Here is a 20,402-nt window from a genome sequence, read left to right on the forward strand (position 1 = left end):
AAATAACGAGTGAGTCAATAACACCAATGCTCAGATGAAGTCAAACACTCAGCTGTACATTGTGATGGCTGTCTAACTCTTCGAAGGCGACGGTAACACCGATCTGCCTATTTCTGCTACTTAGCGAATATGCGTTCTAGTTCGAATTCTTCTTATTCTTATCCAGAAATACCTCAATCTATGTCTTAAGAACACATTTACGTCGTGATTTATGTGGCCTCCAGTAACGGCTAACTATCAATGTAGTTAATAACTAATAACTATTGAATTTCTCACATTAGAACGGTCTCAGTATAATGAAAATCTCACTATTCAAACTTGAGCCCGTGGCTACATCATGTAATATGGCAGTACCTGACCGTGCGGACTGTCAATATCCTGCTTTATCGACATTTCGTATACTTTTAAGGAAGAATCATTATTTGCCCTGCATTAAAAACAATACAAGCCAAAATAATACTACAAAACTACTAGGTACGCAACCTATGTTATTTACAACAATATTTTAGAATTGCGTAAGGCAAGAACCGTAGTCAGGTCTCGCAAAAAGGTCACGACTTATTTTAGAATGATGTAAAAGCGATGTATAAATTATTGTATTTATCTATAAAAATTGTATATAAAAATGAATTGCTGTTCGTTAGTCTCGCTAAAGCTCGAGAACGGCTGGATCGAGTTGGCTAATTTTGGTCGTGAATTATTTGTGGAAGTCCAGAGAAGGTTTAAAAGGTAGATAAATATGAAAATGCTCGGAATTAAATAAAAATAACAATTTTGTTTTTCCTTTGATGTGTCCCCCGTCGGACGGATTCCTTTTGTTTGTTTTAAGTTTATTTTATACAAAAGTTTAGGTTTTTATTTATCGATTGAGGTACTACGAAGTCTGCCGGGTCAGCTAGTTAGTAATAAATTGTTCGGATCAGGTTAAATTGTTAATGATATCACATTATATTGTCAATGTATTTTTTAATAATTATTATGTTTTTTTGAGGATCAAAGGCAAATCCTGGCACGATAGTACTAGAAATACCCTGACACTCCAGCCTCACACAATGTCAGTCTGCAATCTTTGGCAAGCTCTATCCCATGATTTGTAAGGGAAGTAAAGTGTTCCCGAGTATTAACTTCTGATATAACAACATTCTAGAAAATGAATAAACCCGATCATGACATATGCGAGTCTAGTTTTCATAAACCCCTTCTCAATCATACAGTTCCACTTCCCAAGATTAGCCATCGCAACACAGTTAGTTACACGTGAGACTTGATTGAGATTGACGTGACTGTCAACAAAATCTCGTAATTGAGTCGACTATTATCAAAGCCGGCAATGTGACTATTGGATAATTATTGGTAAATCAGAAAAACGAATTATTGACTTTGTATTCCATTGGCAGTCACAAAACTCTTCTGAACGACATCTTAGATAAATAACAGGTTAAGTATTAACCTTTATTTAATGCAGGTTTTGAACCGTATTATTTGAAGGAGACGATTATATTCAAATCAATCTGTATTGACATATCAATAACATTTTTTTGTCCAAATGCACAGATTGCCACCTTTGATAATAGACGACTCAATTATCCGTAAGTATATTAAGTCTATATCGTGGTACTTCGCAACAACGATGCGGCATGAGAACTCCCTTAATGTATCCACTACTAATGCCACCCCTGACGTGGCTCACCCAAAAGTCAAAAAACCGCCGTTGACATCCTACATCAGTGATTCTCAAACTTATTTCTTTTACCGCCCCCTTTGAAAATCAATTATTTTTCAGCGCCCCCCATTTTTCATACACGCCTAAAACTTTAAAACCACAATTTAATTAATTTAATTAATAAATGTTGTATTAATTTTAGTAAATGTAGTATCACGTAGTACATAATATATTATTATGTATTTGTAGGTGCTATTATTGTTTCTTCATATAATTATGTACGTACATTGCTACAGAGTGTCTATTTACAAATTTGCAAAATAAAAATGAATTCATCTCATCAATAGGTTTGTTTAAATTCAGAATTACCAAAATACATTGCTATTTTACTGTACTATTATTGTACGAACGAAACTATTTTTGTTGAATATCTTTCTCATTAATATAAGATAAGATTCTCATCATAAGATAATTAAAATTTTATATTTCGACTAGTAAATAATACTACTAACAATAATAACTTATTTAACTTCGGAAAATAAATTAATATCATTTCGTATTATAGACTGATATAGGTAATTTTTCATAGAATTTCAGTTTATAATTTAAAACTGGTTCAAATAAAAACCACCGCCTAAGCCAGCGTTTTGTTATTTGTAACATTTAATATTTATAATAATATATATAGAAATAGTAAACGATGTTTACAATAAGTAAACTGTTTAGGCTTACTGATTTATTTGCTATGAGGCTATTTGACACTGGACGGTAATAGGTTAATTGTAAAAAAAAATTTCTAACAACTTTTTGAACAATAATTACGAGGGCGGCACTGAAAATTTCGGGAATTAACGAAGTGACACAACATTACTATTTAAAAATGTATTTATTGCTTTTAGAAGTATTCTCCGCGAAATTTGACACATTTTTCCATACGATGGAACCAATCATTGAAGCAACCATTCCATTCGGAAGTTGGGGTCTCCAAAATGGCCGTTTTGTAGGCGTCCACGGCTTCTTCAGGTGATGAAAATCTCTGTCCACGCAATTTCTTCTTTATTTTAGGGAAAGTATAGAAATCATTAGGGCTTAGGTCGGGGCTGTACGGCGGATGGTCTAATAATTCTATGTTTTTTCTTGCTCTAAAAACTCTTTTGTTCTGTGCGCGGTGTGAGAACTCGCATTGTCGTGATGGAGGATGATGCGGCGGTTGTAGTTCTCTTTACGGAGTTCAGAAACGACCTGTGGCAAACAAATGCTAGCATACCATTCTGCATTAACCGTTCTTTGTCCCTCAAGAGGAATAGTCTTAACATGGCCGGTTTTGGAGACAAACGTGGCCACCATTTTTTTTGCAACACTCCGTGAACGAACAATTTTTGTTGGCTTTAACTCATTTTCGAACACCCAAACTCGTGACTGGTTTTTTGTTTCGGGTTCGTACGCGTATATCCAGGATTCGTCACCTGATACAATGTTGTATACAGCATTTGAGGATCCTGCGTGGAATCTTTCGAGAGTTCTGACGCACTAAGTAACGCGAGCTGCTTTTTGCTCTTCACAGAGCGAATACAGTATCCATCGGGAAAACAACTTTTTAAAACCTAATTGTTCGTGCAAGATTATTTTTATTTGACTCATGCCAATGTCTAAAGTTGCCTAAATTTCGCGGTATGTCACATGTCGATCTTCCTCAATCAGCTTACGCACAGCATCAACGTTTTCTTGGGTGACTGCAGTTTTTGGACGACCTTGACGGGGATCATCACTGAGCTTGACACGTCCACGTTGAAACTCAGCAAACCAGCGATAAATTGTGGTTTTGGATGGGGCTTCATCACCAAATGCAGAAATCATCCGGTCAACACACTGTTTTTGTGTTAAACCACTTCGAAAGTCATAATAAATCATCGCTCTTGAATTTTCTCGAGTCAATTCCATTTTCTTAACGACTAAACAAGTTTGACAAAACCTCGTGACAAGACCGAGAATCTTTTTTTAAATAACTAAATGGTATTCGATTTTTAAAACCAAAGAGTTTTCAATTAAAAAGATTTTAATATGACAGGAACAGTGGAAATATTCCATTCCCGATACTTTTAGTGCAGCCTAGTATATACGTATTTCCATTTTACATAAATATTATGATTCTTACATCAATAATTTCTTATAAAATGCTAGGAAAATGCTCTAAAATGCCCTTATGTTAAAAACAAGAAAGAAAGTAACGAAACCTTCAATTTATGTTAGTTTAGGTATGTATAATATTTTAAAACTCTGCATGGTAGTTTTTTCCTAATGTTTAAAATAATTTCTGGTGCAATATAAGGTAAAATTGCTCTAATTTTTTAACTATCATCGACCATGTTCCTTTATCCGCAGAAACTTGTTACAACTTGATTGCGTACGGTTTGCGGACTATCCTACGAAATCTATGTTAAGTATTTTAAGTTTTTATAACATCATAAAGGGTAGAAATATAAACTAATTATTCGTTATTGTGTAGTAGGTGGGTTTTAATTTTAGTTAAATTTAAAATACTATATAAAGTAAATGAAATTACAAATTATACATAACCCCCCCTAACCCCCTAGCCCCCCTAACCCAAATCAACGCCCCCCAATTTTTCCTGGGCCCCGTAACGCCCCCCTCTAGGTTTCAAACGCCCCCAAGGGGGCGTTATCGCCCACTTTGAGAAAGACTGCCCTACATCCTTATAGATCCAGATCGATGCTATTGAACGTTTCAAGTTCGAACGCAAAAAAAGCACATTTCACCGTACTCGTTGAACTTTGTGGAGGTGCTAGATTCACTGTTAGACAAGATCATGCAACTATACCAGAAGTCATACGTGAGCACGTGCTAGATAAGTTATAACTAACATAAAATTATGCCTATCTTCAAGATTCGAATTTCGTCATCACTCGATACGCCTATACAGGGTACCTGTTCATGTACCTGTTATCCACATTCGTTTCTCTGTCTCAGCTATCCGTTTACAATCAGACAAACATACGGAGTCCAAACTCCCGCCAAAGTCCAAAACCACCACCCGCCTATTTCTGCCGTGAAGCAGTAATGTGTTTCGGTTTGAAGGGTCGGGCAGCCGTTGTAACTATACTGAGACTTTAGAACTTATATCTCAAGGTGGGTGGCGCATTTAAGACGTTGGTGTCTATGGGCTCCAGTAACCACTTAACACTAGGTGGGCTGTGAGCACGTCCACCCATTAGAGCAATAAAAAAAAACTCGTGGAAATCGAAAGATAAACTTATATCAATGGGTACCATACATATACAACTATAAATAAAATAGTAAAATAAAAAATTGTAGACCACAGCCAGTGTTAAAGTGTTGAAAAGAATAAATAATTTAAAAAAATGTACCTCTATTTTACTATCACTGCGAAAATAGCCCTTGAATGTTCGTAAGAGTGTGCAGTTTACAATTTCAAGTGACCTCAGCTCTGGGAAATGAAGATGAAGGTGTCCAACATTAAAGCACTCTCCAGGCCATTCAGTTACTGTTAAGTGAGTTATTTCGTACCTAAAAACATAAATACATTATTTATTTTAGTAATTAATTAATATTTGTGACTATTATATTTATATAATATTTATCTTAATATTCATTATTTATTCTCAATAAACAACGATTTGTGAATGATGTGAAAAATATTGAATCTTTGAAGCTTTACTGAGATTAATAGTATGATTTACAAAAGTTGGATTAGTTTGTAGGCACCAAACGAATTGTCGAATATAAAAATATTGATATGATAAACACTAACGATCTCATTCGTAATAAAATGCTTATCGATGCTATAATCCAATACGACTATTAACTAAAACGTCAGCTAAGCTAATAAATAAACGAAAAATAATAATAATTAGTAATTCTTCCTAGATCTTTTATAGGCAGACTATCATCAATACTGCGGAAATGCTGATTAATAATTTTAAAAGCTTAAAGTGCGAATTCTCTTCCTTTGTTTGTGGGCCGGACGCTGAACTTTCTACGAAAACCTACTTCTGCGGGGGCACATGGTCTGTGAACGTAACGTAGCTACTCACTAAACGACACCTCTGCTCTACACATGTCTGAGTCCCGGAACCCGGACAGTAGGAGGGGTAACAGCAGTCAACACAGCAACCTGGTGTACGGTCATACCAAACCGTCGCGGCGTCTGAATAGGTGAGAATGACTAGGTCGGCAATTGTGATCGGCATACGGCGATAACAGAAACAGCATGCCGGGTAGGACTTTGCGCCACTAGGGTGCTCTTAACGCAGCGCGCCACCTCAATCTCTCCAGTCACCCTGAACCACCACCGAGGATAAGGCCTTCATCGTCAACTCACTCCTGTCAACGCGATTAAGTAACACCCCAAATAGAGACGTCCTTGGTCACGGTTCAACCAGTTCGTGACAGCCGGGTGATTGCCACGATAGTCCATATACCAGCAGTCGGGTCCGCTAGATGGCAAGATTAGGATTCTAGGACAGCACGCTGAGATTAGAGGTTCCGCACTCGAGTGACACCAAACCAGGACGTGGCTCGTCACAGTCACGGAACTCACATCTCTCATAAGCACAGCGCGTTTCGGACAACAAAGCATCGTAACATTTGTTGCGTTTCATGATGTTGCACCGTAGAATTATCCACTACAATCTTCGTTACAGGCTCATCTTCACAAATTATTTTTTACTGGCGGTAGGACCTCTTGTGATTACTGGTGGTAGGACCTCTTGTGATTACTGGTGGTAGGACCTCTTGTGATTATTACTGGTGGTAGGACCTTTTGTGAGTCCGCACGGGTAGGTACCACCGCCCCGCCTATTTCTGCCGTGAAGCAGTAATGCGTTTCGGTTTGAAGGGTGGGGCAGCCGTTGTAACTATACTGAGACCTTAGAACTTATACCTCAAGGTGTGTGGCGCATTTACGTTGTAGATGTCTATGGGTTCCAGTAACCACTTAACACCAGGTGGGCTGTGAGCTCGTCCACACATTTAGGCAATAAAAAAAATTAAAAAAAAAAAATTAAGCGTGTAAAGTATAACAACTCCAATTTGAAGACGATGTAATTGAGTTGCAGCGCGACCACGTTACAAACACCTCCGATCACGAGAAGAGCTTCAATAGACAGCGAGCACACTCTGAGTCCTTTGAAATAACAAGGCTTGAGATTTCGCGAGCACCCGATGTCTAAGTTTCGGACAAGGTTGAGCTGAGATACTATTGTAAATATACTGGGACTTTGTTGTGCTAATGTTTGTATTATGCTACGGAATTTCCAGAACAACATAATATTATAATATTATCGATGTGGATCTACATAACTTAATTTGTTTACGTACTGTGGTTATTATGGTAAAAATTATGCACAGCTTACATAAACAACTACATATACACCGAATATTAAAGTTACCCTAGCATAGCTCTTTTTAATTATTATCTTTATTGGTGTCCGATTGCTGAAGTTTATATGACACGAATGAGTGAAATAAAGTACCAATTAAATTTCATTTTGCCCGTTTTGTTTTTGTTCTGATTTATATAATAATGGCTTATAGTTAAATCGTTTAGTAATTGTCGAGTAATTAAATAAGTTTAGTAATACTCAACTTATTTAATTAGCAAACTATTTTAGATTAAACTTCAGCTATATTTCACTTTTCTTTTTATATCTATATTTTTATTATCTTATAATCTGAATAAACTCTTCACTTAAAGGATTGCAAAAAACCTTACTTTTTATATAGTTAATGTTAATTATAAATATTATAATGAATTTTATAATGAATATTATAATGAATTAAATAAAAAGCCCCTAAATAAATAAATAAAAAAAGTGAAAGCTAGCGAGATAAAAATCAGGCTGACAACCTACTTGATCCCGTTAATCCATTGGTCATTAAAGCCCCCTTTGCATCGTAGATTTTGATGAATTTGTACACATTTAGCCTTTAATGAATAGTCAGAAAGAAAACAGGATTCTCGCATCATAGCCTTGGTTTGGTTGCTTTTTCGCACTTGTAATCCTGGCATCACCACACTCGTTAAGCTAAAGATCAGCACAACTTGTACAATATCTGTAAATTTCGATATCTATTATTTTATTCATAGTATACACTTACATCTATATAAACTAGTAAATATCTGTTATTACTTTTTATATTAAGACTACAATACTTGATGCTGTTGTACAATGTCCTTTAAATCAATTTCCACGTTCAGTTATTTATAGATAAAATTTAAACCTAAAATCTAACGAACCTAATTTATTTAATTTTAATGTTTAATATTCAGATCACTTGATCTGAGGTTCAATTGAACAAATTTAATTTTAATAACCCAATAACCAGAGACATAAATGTTTCATTTACTACTTTTGCACTATCGTAGTAGGAATCCTATCTTGAATCTACCAAATCTACCAAACTCATGAGAGTTATAGGTTCCACAATTCCACTGGTAATTTGTTATTAGGCCCTCCTACTGACAAATTACCAGTATACTGGTGGTAGGACCTATTAAGAGTCCGCGCGGGTAGGTACCACCACCCTGCTTATTTCTGCCTTTATATCTCAAGGTGGGTGGCGCATTTACGTTGTAGATGTCTATGGGCTCCAGTAACCACTTAACAGCAGGTGGGCTGTGAGCTTGTCCACTCATCTAAGCAATAAAAAAAAAAAAAGAACATTCAAGCAAAAAAAAAAGTTCACGCGGTTTTTTTCTGAGGAGAAGTAACCGATTATGCTTTTAAGTTTAAATGGTAGAATTTTATGTTAAAAAAACACACACACACAACAACAAAACAGCATGATATCTTTGTATTACGAATTCAAAATAATTAATGAAATGTTACCGAGTGCTTGTGTAAATATTTTCCAAAAATATCCTTAACCATGACTTTTTATGGAAATGTGTTAACACAGAAGCAAGACATACACGATTTGTATTAAGGTGGTCGTGACAAATCAATTTACAGGAAATCATGAAGAGCGGCCTTCGTTACGTTTACTGTATTATTTAACTTAATTTCTCGATAAAATTATTACAGAATAAACTACACGGAAAATAACATATTCATCAATTTTATTTTACTATTGTATTAGGAAATTAAATACAACTTTATTTATAATATTAGCACAGGAATTGTGTACGGAAAAATATTGGAAAACAATAACTTCAATCGTCATTTTAATGTATTATTTACCTCAATTTTATTACAGAATGGTCATTTGTGTTGTGATTGATAAATAAACAAAGGTTTTAAATTTATAAAATATATATTTTACATTATGAACTTTAACTAGTTTGATTTTTTTTATTGACTTTGTAGGCAGACGAGCCTACGGCCCACCTGATGCTAAGTGGTTACCGTCGCTCATGGACGTCAGCAATGCCAGGGGCAGAGCCAAGCCGCTGCCAACCATAAAGTACTGTCCGCAAGCCTCGTTTGAAGAAGGACATGTCATAGCGCTCGGAAAACACCGTGGAGGGTGTTGTGAGGTGGTGGGTGTTGCAATCATATTTGGGCAAAGAGGGCAAGACGCTGCTTCTCCCAGACGGAGCACTCTGCGATCATGTCTGTCTGTCTTGTCTTTCTCGTCAACACAGTGGTTTTATTCCATCGTCGGCTTCCTCTCAGTGACGCAACAAAAATAATGACCGAACCAGCCATGACCAGTGAAGACTAGCCGGAAGCTAAGACATCCCTGGTCACGGCTCACACAATCTGCGAGGACCGGTCCAATCGTCTCAATCGCAAGTACAATAATAATTATGATGTGAACTTTAAGGAACATTAAGTAACCGACCTCGGTTACTTCTAACTTTTAGTTGAACTAAAAGTTATAAATTATTCTAAATCATCATATGTCTAATATAAGTTCCCAGACAACTAAGACTAACCAGAAAAGTAATTCTGTAAGATTCAAGTAATTACATTCATAACAGGTCAATGGAAAAATATTAATTATAAACCACTACACTGTTTGTATTCTGAAAGCTAAAGTAAAACAATAAAACAGAATATCCTTTAGAAAATCGAACTTAATGAAGTATCAACGTAACTCACCTTTCATCTCCGATATTTTGCCTTCTAAGCCAAATTAAACAAGTTCCTAACATTGAACGGAATTATATTTTCTGTGTGCAAATCTGCGTCCAAAATAAGTTTTTTTGAAGAAAAACATTAATTTCAACTTTGTAATAACAACGTTATGTTGTAGAAGAGAAGGAAAAACTTTCGTATAATCGAAGCAAATATACACCACCACCATATAAGTTCACAAAACGTCTTGACGTCTGTTAAGTCGGGCGATTTTCATGAAAATCCCGTAGATAGTGATACGCGTCCGGCGTTCAGAGCACAACTGAAAGCCTGAAACCGTATCGCACACCAAAATAACCGTTTTATCAATTCATCTGGGATTTGCGTATCTAATCCACGACGGATTGATCATTTTCCGAAATCTGTCATCCGTTTAGTTAGATTTTTATTGGTTTAAAATGTTTTTTGTCGTAATTTTAATGTTTTCTGCCATCGCAAACTTAATATAATAATTCCATGCTACCCTGACTGGGTATACATAGAATACTAGGTATAAGAAACAGATATTTTGCAATAGCTATCTAATTTTTGTTAACCCTTTGACTGCCACTTAGGTCACCGGTGCCTTACGTGCCATTATGCCGCAATTATGTAGATTTCTGTCACTAAACTACTGGATTGTCTAACAATTTTTATTTTTTTTATTGCTTAGGTATGTGGACGAGCTTACGGCCCACTTGGTGTTAAGTGCAATGGTGGATTTAGACTAGGGGCATTCGGGACAAGTGCCCAGGGCGGAAAAATTTTTAGGGCGGCAAAATTTTGAAAGTAAATATTTTTTTTAGTCTTATCAAGATTGCTCAATATAAATAATTAATTCTATTAATTAATAATTTTCTTTTTAATTGATAATTCAAGAAATTCAAATCATCCATTATTTGTGAATTATAATTTTGGCACTTTTGGTAAAAAATTATAATCAAAATGATTTAGGTAATCAATTTATTTCCTTGGAGATTTAAAATAATAATCGATTTTTCTAATTTTTTTTATTAAAGATTTTTTTTATGTAATATAATTATGAGTCGCCCTTAATCAACATTTATAATTGTTAGAAAAAAACAAATATTTATTTATGTGTAAATTTTATTTTAATTTTGAAAAATAAAATATTATATATAAACTATAAGTTTAGGTAAAATTCCAGTATTGAGGCGGATTTTTTTCCGGTGCCCAGGAGCAGCATTAAGTTTAAATCCGGCCCTGGTTAAGTGGTTACTGTAGCCCATAAACACCTACGACGTAAATTCCGCCCTCTACCTCGAGACATAAGTTCTAAGTCTCAGTTTTAACAGTACAACGGCTGCTCTATCCTGCAAACCGAAACGCATTACTGCTTCAAGGTAGAAATAGGCAGAGTAGTGGTACCTACGCGTACGGACTCAAGACGTCCTATCACCAGTAATTATGCAATTATAATTTTGCGGATTTTATTTTTATTACACTATGTTATTTCATTCACGGTGGAAGTCGATCGTGAATATTTGTTAAGTACGTATTTCATTAGAAAAATTGGTACCTGCCTGCAGGATTCGAACACTGATGAATCGCTTTATTTTACAGATAATCAACAGGTAAAATCAACAGGCATTAAAAAAACTGTTTTTTTATAACTTTATTTTGTTGGTGTCATACATAATGATACATATAATTCAGTGCGAAACTTGGGTGTCCATATTTTCACCTAATTTCTTATAATTAGGGATATATTTAGAGATCCCGGTCCTTAAACAATTATCTAAATGTGTAGTAGTAGTTTTAAACGCACGGTCTACGCGTGGTCAATTCGAAATACGATCACACACTAACAAAAAATACGTGCGTGTTGTTAGATACGCTCAAGGTTAGCAAAATGTTAATTTATGCACAATCCTAAACTTAACCGACTACTTACTGATATCGCCGTTTGACAAGAGTAATAAATCGCTCTGGCTATCATACATTTACATTAGTCCAGCGAGGGCGCATTACAAATCGAACGGGGGCGCCGCGTTGCCGACCCCTGCTTTAGACTTTAGGCCAAGACGACTTCACCTTCACTTTAACTGTGCCTCCTTTTGTTTGTTAATGAATATTTTAATCTTTTAAGGTCTCTTAGAAATGTATTCATTCAGAGTACCTATCTAAATTAATGATTATATTTTTCCCTAAATTTTTTTTTTCTTTCTTCAAATGTTTCAACATTGTGAGTAGAACTCATTTTAAAGAAAAAATTAATAATTACTAGGTGACCCGGCAGACTTCGTAGCGCCTCAATCGATAAATAAAATACCTAAACTTTGGTATAAAATAAACTTAAAACAAACCAAAGGAATCCGTCCGACGGGGGACACATCAACGGAAAAACAAAATTGTTTGTTTTTATATAATTCTGAGCTTTATTATCTTTTTTCACATTTTAAACCTTCCCTGGACTTTCGCGAATAATTCAAGACCAAAATTAGCCAAATCGGTCCAGCCGTTCTCGAGTTTTAGCGAGACTAATGAACAGCAATTCATTTTTATATAATATAGAGATAGAAGATAGATAGATTTTTTGTTTGATCGATCGATAATCTATCTAAGATTATCGATCGATCAAACAAAAAATAGCAACCAGCAGCTGAAGAAGTAGCAAAGTCTTGGCCATAATAACTGCCTTGGCAATAAATAGCCTGACGGTTTAAGGATCTTCAGTCTACCCTATTTAAGTTTCGTAAAACATAACTTACCGATTAATTTTACGGTAATCCTTTAAATACACAATTTTTATTTTTCCAGATCAGACAGATCAATAGTCAATTGGTCTCTAAATGCGCCTACAGATCGTATGTTACGAGTTCAAATCTATATTGATCGACTATATTGAGTTTGTGTTTTTGTAAATTTCCTATGAGCTTTGGAGATAAGTAAAGTTGACACTAGACTTCGCAAAATGGGTCTCCGTAAAAAAATTACTGTTGGTATATTTGAGGAACAAAAAACGATTGTCGTGCGAATAATAATAATTCTCCCTCTATTTCGCACAAGTACGAAAGAGACAGAAAATGTATATACGCCCTTCGCCGTAGAATCCCGCGGTGCAAGGGCGGATTCAGCTTTGGCGCCAGGAGGGGGTCACATAGTCGTGGGCAAGTTAAGAACTTATAATTTAATTTTGATAACAATAGATAATGAATAAATCATGATGTTCTTCAATTAGCCCAAGTTAGTTCAAGTCCTGGAACTAGCTCAGGGGGGGTGTCATGACCCCCATGACACCCCTCCCTGGATCCGCCGTTGCCGCGGTGTCCCTCCCAGGTTTTTTTCCCCTACCTATTCGCTGGTAGCCTAAGAGGCTATTCCAGCTATGCTCGGAAGGGTAGGTGAGCTCACGGGCTCAACCTGAGAAAAATTGCTAACACTAGAATCTACGATCGGATCGAAAACGGGACCCACTGAGAAGATCTGAAGAAGAAGCTGTGTCTATGGGTTAGTTCGCTCGTCTAACTCTTCGTCGTAATCGAATTCGACGAGAGGACGGCTACCAGTGCTTAAGAGGCCTAAAAGCACCGAGAGTGAATCCGGGGGATCCGACAAGTTGCGTTGCCCCGTCGCGGTCAGATTAGGCCCGACTAGGCGTCATATTTAGTTACTACGGCAACAAAATATCTTTATAACATGAATATTTATTATTCTTTTAAGGATTCTAATACCATTTAGTAAGTAAATATCGCTAATACACTTCGAACACACAGGTGACGCCGTTTCTCTTGTTATTCGATTTTGCATCGAATTTCTTCATGCACTTTAGCTGGGTTTAAGAAGCACGCAAGAAGAAAACTTCTTCAGACTAAAAAATGATTCAAAATGTATTACTCCACAGAGAGATGCCACAATACCCACAAACTAGAGCAGCTACATATTTACACGGATCTTTGCTTTTTTTTGCGTAAATGTAAGTACTGAGTTTAATGGCTAATTTGAAAATATAAGGAAGGAAGCCGCCGTTGCTCTTTTTATATTTTTACTTTTCTATTATTCGAGGCATATTGCGCTTTGAGTTTTACAAATTGACTACCTTTTTAATACGAATTTATTAGCTTCAGACGTATGTATATTTGTAACTGAATCTTTAAACATGATTTTGACCCCCTTCAAAACGTCGTATTAACTCGAAATTTGGTATACTTATTAAGGACCGATGACAATTCAATATTAAAAAAAAAGACATGTGGCACTCGGGGACTGCCGCGGTAAATTATTGCAAATGCAAAGCATTTTTTATCAACTTATGCAATTACAATTAGACAATAATAATTTAATATTAAAACAATAATAAAAATAAGACCACGCTATATTTATAAACATTAACAAAAGCAAAACATTAACTGTCTCCTTCACACTCATAAGATAGACCGCGTGAGAGAGAGATGGGCAGACTTTTCATGATGCTCATCCAGTGCGACGTCACGCCGCGCGCTTATTCACAAATACTACCTAGTACACGAGCGCAACGTGTGAATGTTTTCAACGCGATCTACATAGTAGGCGTAGTGGGGGTGTCAGGTTATTTTAGTTACAGAATTTCATGATTCGGTCGCCGCGCTCAAGGCCCGCAATAAAATCTATGCAATAGCTTAAAAAAAACTAAAAATTGAATTTCAACTAAAAAATGTAAAATAAATAATAGTTTAAAAAAACTAATAAAATACGCTTGTATAGAGAATCCAACTAAAAAATAGAAAATAAATTTTAATAAATTTAAATTAAAAATACTTAGTGTAAGAAAAAATGATTTTATTGTAAAAAAGCGTGGGGTGCATGGTATCAGTAGTCTATATACTTCTATACTTATACTAATATTATAAAGAGGAAAGATTTGTTTCGGAAGCCCAAACATGAGTCATCGTCGAGAATTTAATAACCGCAAAAGTGCACACTTTGTGAGCTGGTGGCCGAACTTGGTGAGCTGCGTATATTTCACGAACAGCGTAGCAACGTCACAGAGAGATCCGTACTGTACTACGGCTCAGGCACGAATGAATGAGCGCTTTTTTTTTTTTTTATGGCCTTGATAGGCTGTTTCAGCGGAACCTTAACTAGTAGGTGAGCTCACGGGGCTCAAACCTGAGGACGTTGCTAACACGAACCCTAGCAAGAGCCGTGCTTCGCAGAATCTACCACCGGATCAGAAACGCGACCCACTGAGAAGATCCGGCGAGAAACTCAGTGGGCTGTGTCTGAGGGTTAATTTACTCGTCGAGCCCTTCGTCGCAAGCGACGGGTTCGACGAGAACGGTGACCGGTGCTTGAGGTACCTAAAAGAACCGTTAGTGGATCGGGAGGATCCGAAATGACGTGTTTGGAGCGATGTCTACTGCTTTCCATTCTTTCCGCAGGATCGGTAATGTAGTTACCGGCCGCCGCCGCCATCTGCAATATTTTTAATTCTAATTTATTAAATTTTATTTTCTATTTTTGTTGGATTTTCTATAAAAGCGTATTTTGTTAGTTTTTTTAAACTATTATTTTTTCTTTGCATACCGTCGAACAGTAAGCAATATACTTTTTTTACATCGGCTGTTAATTCGTAATCATATTTGTTATAAGTCGAAAAACTAATAAATGCCTTCTAATTATGTTTACTTCTTATAATTTATAGTCATTTATTCATTCGTTCTTAATTGGTTTTAGTCAATAGACTCATCTTAGGGCTTACACATTTATATTGCTTACATTTCTTTTTGGTTTTGATAAAAATGGACAGGTATAGTGAAATCATACCCTCAACCGTCTGTTTTGTAAAACGCTCTTTGTTTCGGGAGAGACTTGGAAGACAATCTGTCATAAACACAACGTCACCCGGAGCGACTAATAAAAATAAATTGTAAGAAGAAGCAGCTCAAAATATGAAGTATGATAGTACACAGCAAAAAACCTGCCAAAAATTCCGCACCATATAATCCAACCCCGCCATGACTCGACAACCTATAAAATAAAATGAATTTACGCTAGGTACCTACCTCTTTTTTTCTAAGCCCTCCAAATTTGCAAGATAAATTATAGGGTAAGCCATATCTACTTATACATTCAATAGTAATTAAAGAATGAAAATATAAGAGAGAAGATGAAAGATGATCTTAATACTAAATACTATTATTGTTAGTTATAATTAAAGCTGGCCTTGAATTAATTCCAGTTTCCAATGAGATTCAAAATATGATCAATATAGGAATTGTCTTCTCAATAGTTTAAACATTAGGATCAAAATACCAATACTTTCCATTACCACTTATATTTTGATGAAAACGGGAACAACTAGGTACTACAACAATACTAACTTATAATCGAGTGTAGCCTGCCTCGATCTAAGCTTTACTGAAAGCCGGTGACTACTACGATAGTAGACTATATGAGATCTAAAAAATTAAAATCAGGCACAGCGTACGACGGGAATGTTTTTCGGCATTGCTTCAACTCCTTGAAAAGTACAGCTATGTATTCGAGGGATACGACGAACCGACCGAAGTACCTACCCGTCGCGTGCGGACATTCTCACACAGACCGAACGATCGACTGAACATTGTTCGTGGCACATCTGTCGCCCAAGTGTTTCTCGGAAATTTCTATATACCTGCGTCTAATTGCGACGCATTGCCTTCCGAGAACAATAGACACAATCTTTACAATTCCTGGAATCGTTCTAGCCAATTGTTAAACGTAATTCAAACGCTCGGCAATACAAATGCTGAGGGTCACCCACGTTGGATTCCGATTTGAGCAACCGACGCGCGTGGACGTGCTCATTGTTTTGCCGGAAGTGACTACCGGTGATAATAGATCATTGTTCGTGGCACATCTGTGGCCCAAGTGTTTCTCGGAATTTGTACCTGCGCCTAATTGCAAGGCATTGCCGCCCGGGAACTGTGCAGTGGTTCTATTCACTCTAATTCTATTCTATTTATTCTATTCACTAAAATTTCTAAAATTCCTAGAATCGCTTCGGCCAATTTAGTGTTACCGACGCAGGGGCCTCGTCGCAAGGCGAGCGCGTGTTTAAATCCCGGGGCCGCCCCCCCCCCCCGGGCGAAAATCACGTAAAGATGGAGGAAAAACTTTTCATCGACTTCATTCGGGAAAAATATCCGTCAATCGCGCCCGAATTCGAAGCCTATAGGGCCTCATTTGGTAAATATTCTCCCCCCGCATCTCTCGCCGCCGTCGCCAAACATGCCTCGCAGGCATGCCTCGCGTGCCCCGCCGCCGGTCCGTGTTCAAGCGCACGTACGCACGCCGCCGCCGTAGCGTCTAACGCCCCCGCCCCCGCTACCCCCGCGCCCGCGTCAATCACGTCAGTTTCGTCCGTCGCGACCTCAATAGCGTCTAGTTCAGGCTCCGATACCGAATCGGAGATGGACTTCGAGTCCGCGACTAGCCCTCAACCCGGAAGCTCGGATGGGTTCCAAACTGTAACGCGCGGTAAAAAGCGTACTCGCGTCGTGGAGTCCCGGAGCTCCATGACGAAGCAAACCAAGTCCGCGACCGCCTCCCGACCGCAGGTAGTCGTAACGCCGGAGTCGGACTCCGCCCGCCGCGTAATCCCACCGCCGCGCCCAAAAACCGCGCCCGCGCCTAAAACAGTTGTCCCGCCCCCGCTGATACTCCAGGAGAAGTCAGCGTGGAATCGCGTATCCCAGGCCCTTCAGGCCAACAAAATTAATTATACCCATGCGCGTAACGTCGCGCATGGGATTCAGATTAAGGTCGCAACGCCGGGCGACCATAGGGCCCTCTCTGCTTACCTCCGAAAGGAGAACATAGGTTATCACACCTATGCTCTTCAGGAGGACCGCGAACTCCGCGTAGTGATACGTGGAGTCCCCAAGGAACTCGACATAGACTACGTAAAGGAGGATCTGATCGGTCAGTCCCTCCCAATAATTAGTGTGCACCGGATGCACAGCGGACGCGGCAGACAGCCGTACAATATGATTCTCGTCGCGCTAGAATCAACCCCGGAGGCAAAGAAAAGAATATCATGTCTCAAAACGATATGCGGCCTCTCCGGGGTCACCATCGAAGCCCCCCATAAACGTGGTACTCCCGGGCAGTGCCACAGGTGCCAGCTCTATGGCCACTCAGCGCGTAATTGCCACGCGCGCCCCCGCTGCGTGAAATGCCTCGGCGATCACGCAACCACAGAATGTTCGCGTGTTAGGGAAACCGCGACGGAACCCCCAAGCTGTGTCCTATGCCTTAAGCAAGGGCACCCGGCAAACTACCGCGGATGTCCTAGGGCTCCGCGTAAACGCCCGAACCACCCAGCCCCCCGAACCGTCGACCCAAAGACTTCGGCGCCTTCAGTGCCGAAACCAGCCTTCGTACCGGCTGCGGTTCCCACCGTCTCGGCGTGGAAAAAACCGCTGCCGTATACGAAGGAGGGAACACAAAACGTACCCCAGCTCCCGCCTGCGACACGTCACGCGCCTCAGCCCCTGCTCGCACCTCGCCCCGCGCCCGCGTACCGCCCCCCGCAACCCTCAGTCGTCAACGACTTCGCGCTCGTGCGCGACTTCGTCACCGCGGTAAACTTTGACCGTCTGCGATCGTTCGCAGATGCTATCCGTAGGTCGGTAACCCCCGAACAGCGGCTCGCGGCCGCTTTCGATCACATGGACGTCTACGTTATAAAAATTCTTTACCGGTAATCAATGACGCAAAAAGGTAGAGAAAAACCGTATTCCCTTACGTTAGCATTCTACAATGCTAACGGACTCGCGCGGCAACGCGATCAAATTTTCGAATTCCTCCGCGACAATCTTGTAGATATTTTGTTAGTGCAGGAGACCTGTCTGAAGCCCTCGCGTCGTGACCCGAAAGTCGCGAATTACGTCATGGTTAGGAATGACAGACTCACCGCCTCCAAAGGCGGGACTGCCATTTACTATAGGCGGGCCCTGCACGTTGTCCCTCTCGATACTCCCTCGCTCTTACATATCGAGGCGTCAGTGTGCCGTATCTCGCTGACGGGACACCAGCCGATCGTCATCGCATCCGTTTATCTCCCCCCGGACAAGCCCCTCCTGAGCAGTGACATCGAGTCACTGTTCGGCATGGGAGACTCCGTCATCCTGGCAGGCGATTTAAATTGCCACCACACTAGGTGGAACTGCCATCGTACGAACGTTAACGGTAGGCGTCTCGACGCGTTTATAGACGACCTCACTTTTGAAGTAGTCGGTCCCCCAACTCCAACATGCTATCCGTATAACATCGCGCTCCGTTCGAGCACTATAGACCTGGCATTGCTTAGAAACGTAACTCTGCGCTTACGTTCCATCGAAGCACTGTCAGAGCTCGACTCAGACCACCGACCTGTCCTTATACAGCTCGGTCGCCCTCACAACCCAGTCACTGTTACGAGGACCATGGTGGATTGGAATAAGCTGGGCACGTGCCTAGCCGAAGCCGCTCCGCCAATCCTCCCTTACGGCCTGGATTCGAATCTATCCCCCGAGGACACCGTCGAATCCATAAACATCATTACCGATCACATCTCTTCCGCGATCATTAGATCTTCAAAAGAAGTCGATGTGGACAGCTTCCACCGCATCAGACTATCCTCCGAACTTAGGAATCTCTTAAGAGTTAGGAACGCGGCAATCCGGGCCTACGATCGGCTTCCCACGCATTCAAACCGGATTCGGATGCGTCGTCTACAACGCGAAGTCCACTCCCGCCTAAGCGACGCGCGTAACGATAATTGGCATAGTTATTTAGAACAACTCGCGCCCTCCCACCAAGCATACTGGCGACTAGCTAGGACTCTCAAATCCGAAACTACCGCTACTATGCCTCCCCTCGTACGCCCTTCAGGCCAACCACCGGCATTCGATGACGATGACAAGGCTGAGCTGCTGGCCGATGCACTGCAAGAGCAGTGCACCACCAACACTCAACACGCGGACCCCGAACACACCGAGTTAGTCGACAGGGAGGTCGAGCGCAGAGCTTCCCTGCCGCCCTCGGACGCGTTACCCCCCATTACCACTGACGAAGTTAGAGACGCGATCCACAATCTCCAACCTAGGAAGGCATCCGGCTCCGACGGCATTCGCAACCGCGCGCTAAAACTCTTGCCAGTCCAACTGATAGCAATGTTGGCTACAATTTTAAATGCCGCTATGACGCACTGCATCTTTCCCGCCGTGTGGAAAGAAGCGGACGTTATCGGTATACATAAGCCGGGCAAACCGACAAACGAAACTTCTAGTTACCGTCCGATTAGTCTCCTCCCGACGATAGGAAAAATTTACGAACGGCTCCTTAGGAAACGCCTCTGGGATTTTGTTACCGCGAACAAAATTCTCATAGACGAACAGTTCGGATTCCGCTCTAAACACTCGTGCGTACAACAAGTGCACCGCCTCACGGAGCACATCCTGATAGGACTAAATAGGCGTAAACAAATCCCGACCGGCGCCCTCTTCTTCGACATCGCGAAGGCGTTCGACAAAGTCTGGCACAACGGTTTAATTTACAAACTGTACAACATGGGAGTGCCAGACAGACTTGTGCTCATCATACGAGACTTCTTGTCGAACCGTTCGTTTCGATATCGAGTAGAGGGAACTCGTTCTCGTCCCCGTCAACTGACT

The 20,402-nt window shown here is 39.8% G+C and overlaps 1 protein-coding gene across 4 annotated transcripts in view; it reads right to left on the bottom strand.

Annotated features, from left to right (window-relative positions):
• Window positions 1-16,293, bottom strand: part of LOC101744481 (protein singed wings 2) — a 46,146-nt gene extending 29,853 nt beyond the window's left edge. The window contains exons 1-3 of one of the 4 annotated variants that reach the window (XM_062669718.1): window positions 16,086-16,293; window positions 7,555-7,756; window positions 5,050-5,209 (exon numbers count right to left, since the gene is read on the bottom strand). In XM_062669718.1, the coding sequence (XP_062525702.1) occupies window positions 5,050-5,209; window positions 7,555-7,712 (318 nt within the window). In that variant the 5' untranslated portion in view covers window positions 7,713-7,756; window positions 16,086-16,293. Of the gene's footprint in view, window positions 1-5,049; window positions 5,210-7,554; window positions 7,757-9,747; window positions 10,125-16,085 lie in introns of those variants that run through there. The other 3 variants (XM_038012603.2, XM_038012604.2, XM_062669719.1) reach the window with 3 other exon arrangements.
• Between the last annotated feature and the right edge of the window lie 4,109 nt (window positions 16,294-20,402).

Source organism: Bombyx mori, chromosome 8, assembly GCF_030269925.1.
Source record: "Bombyx mori chromosome 8, ASM3026992v2".
Taxonomy (NCBI): domain Eukaryota; kingdom Metazoa; phylum Arthropoda; class Insecta; order Lepidoptera; family Bombycidae; genus Bombyx; species Bombyx mori.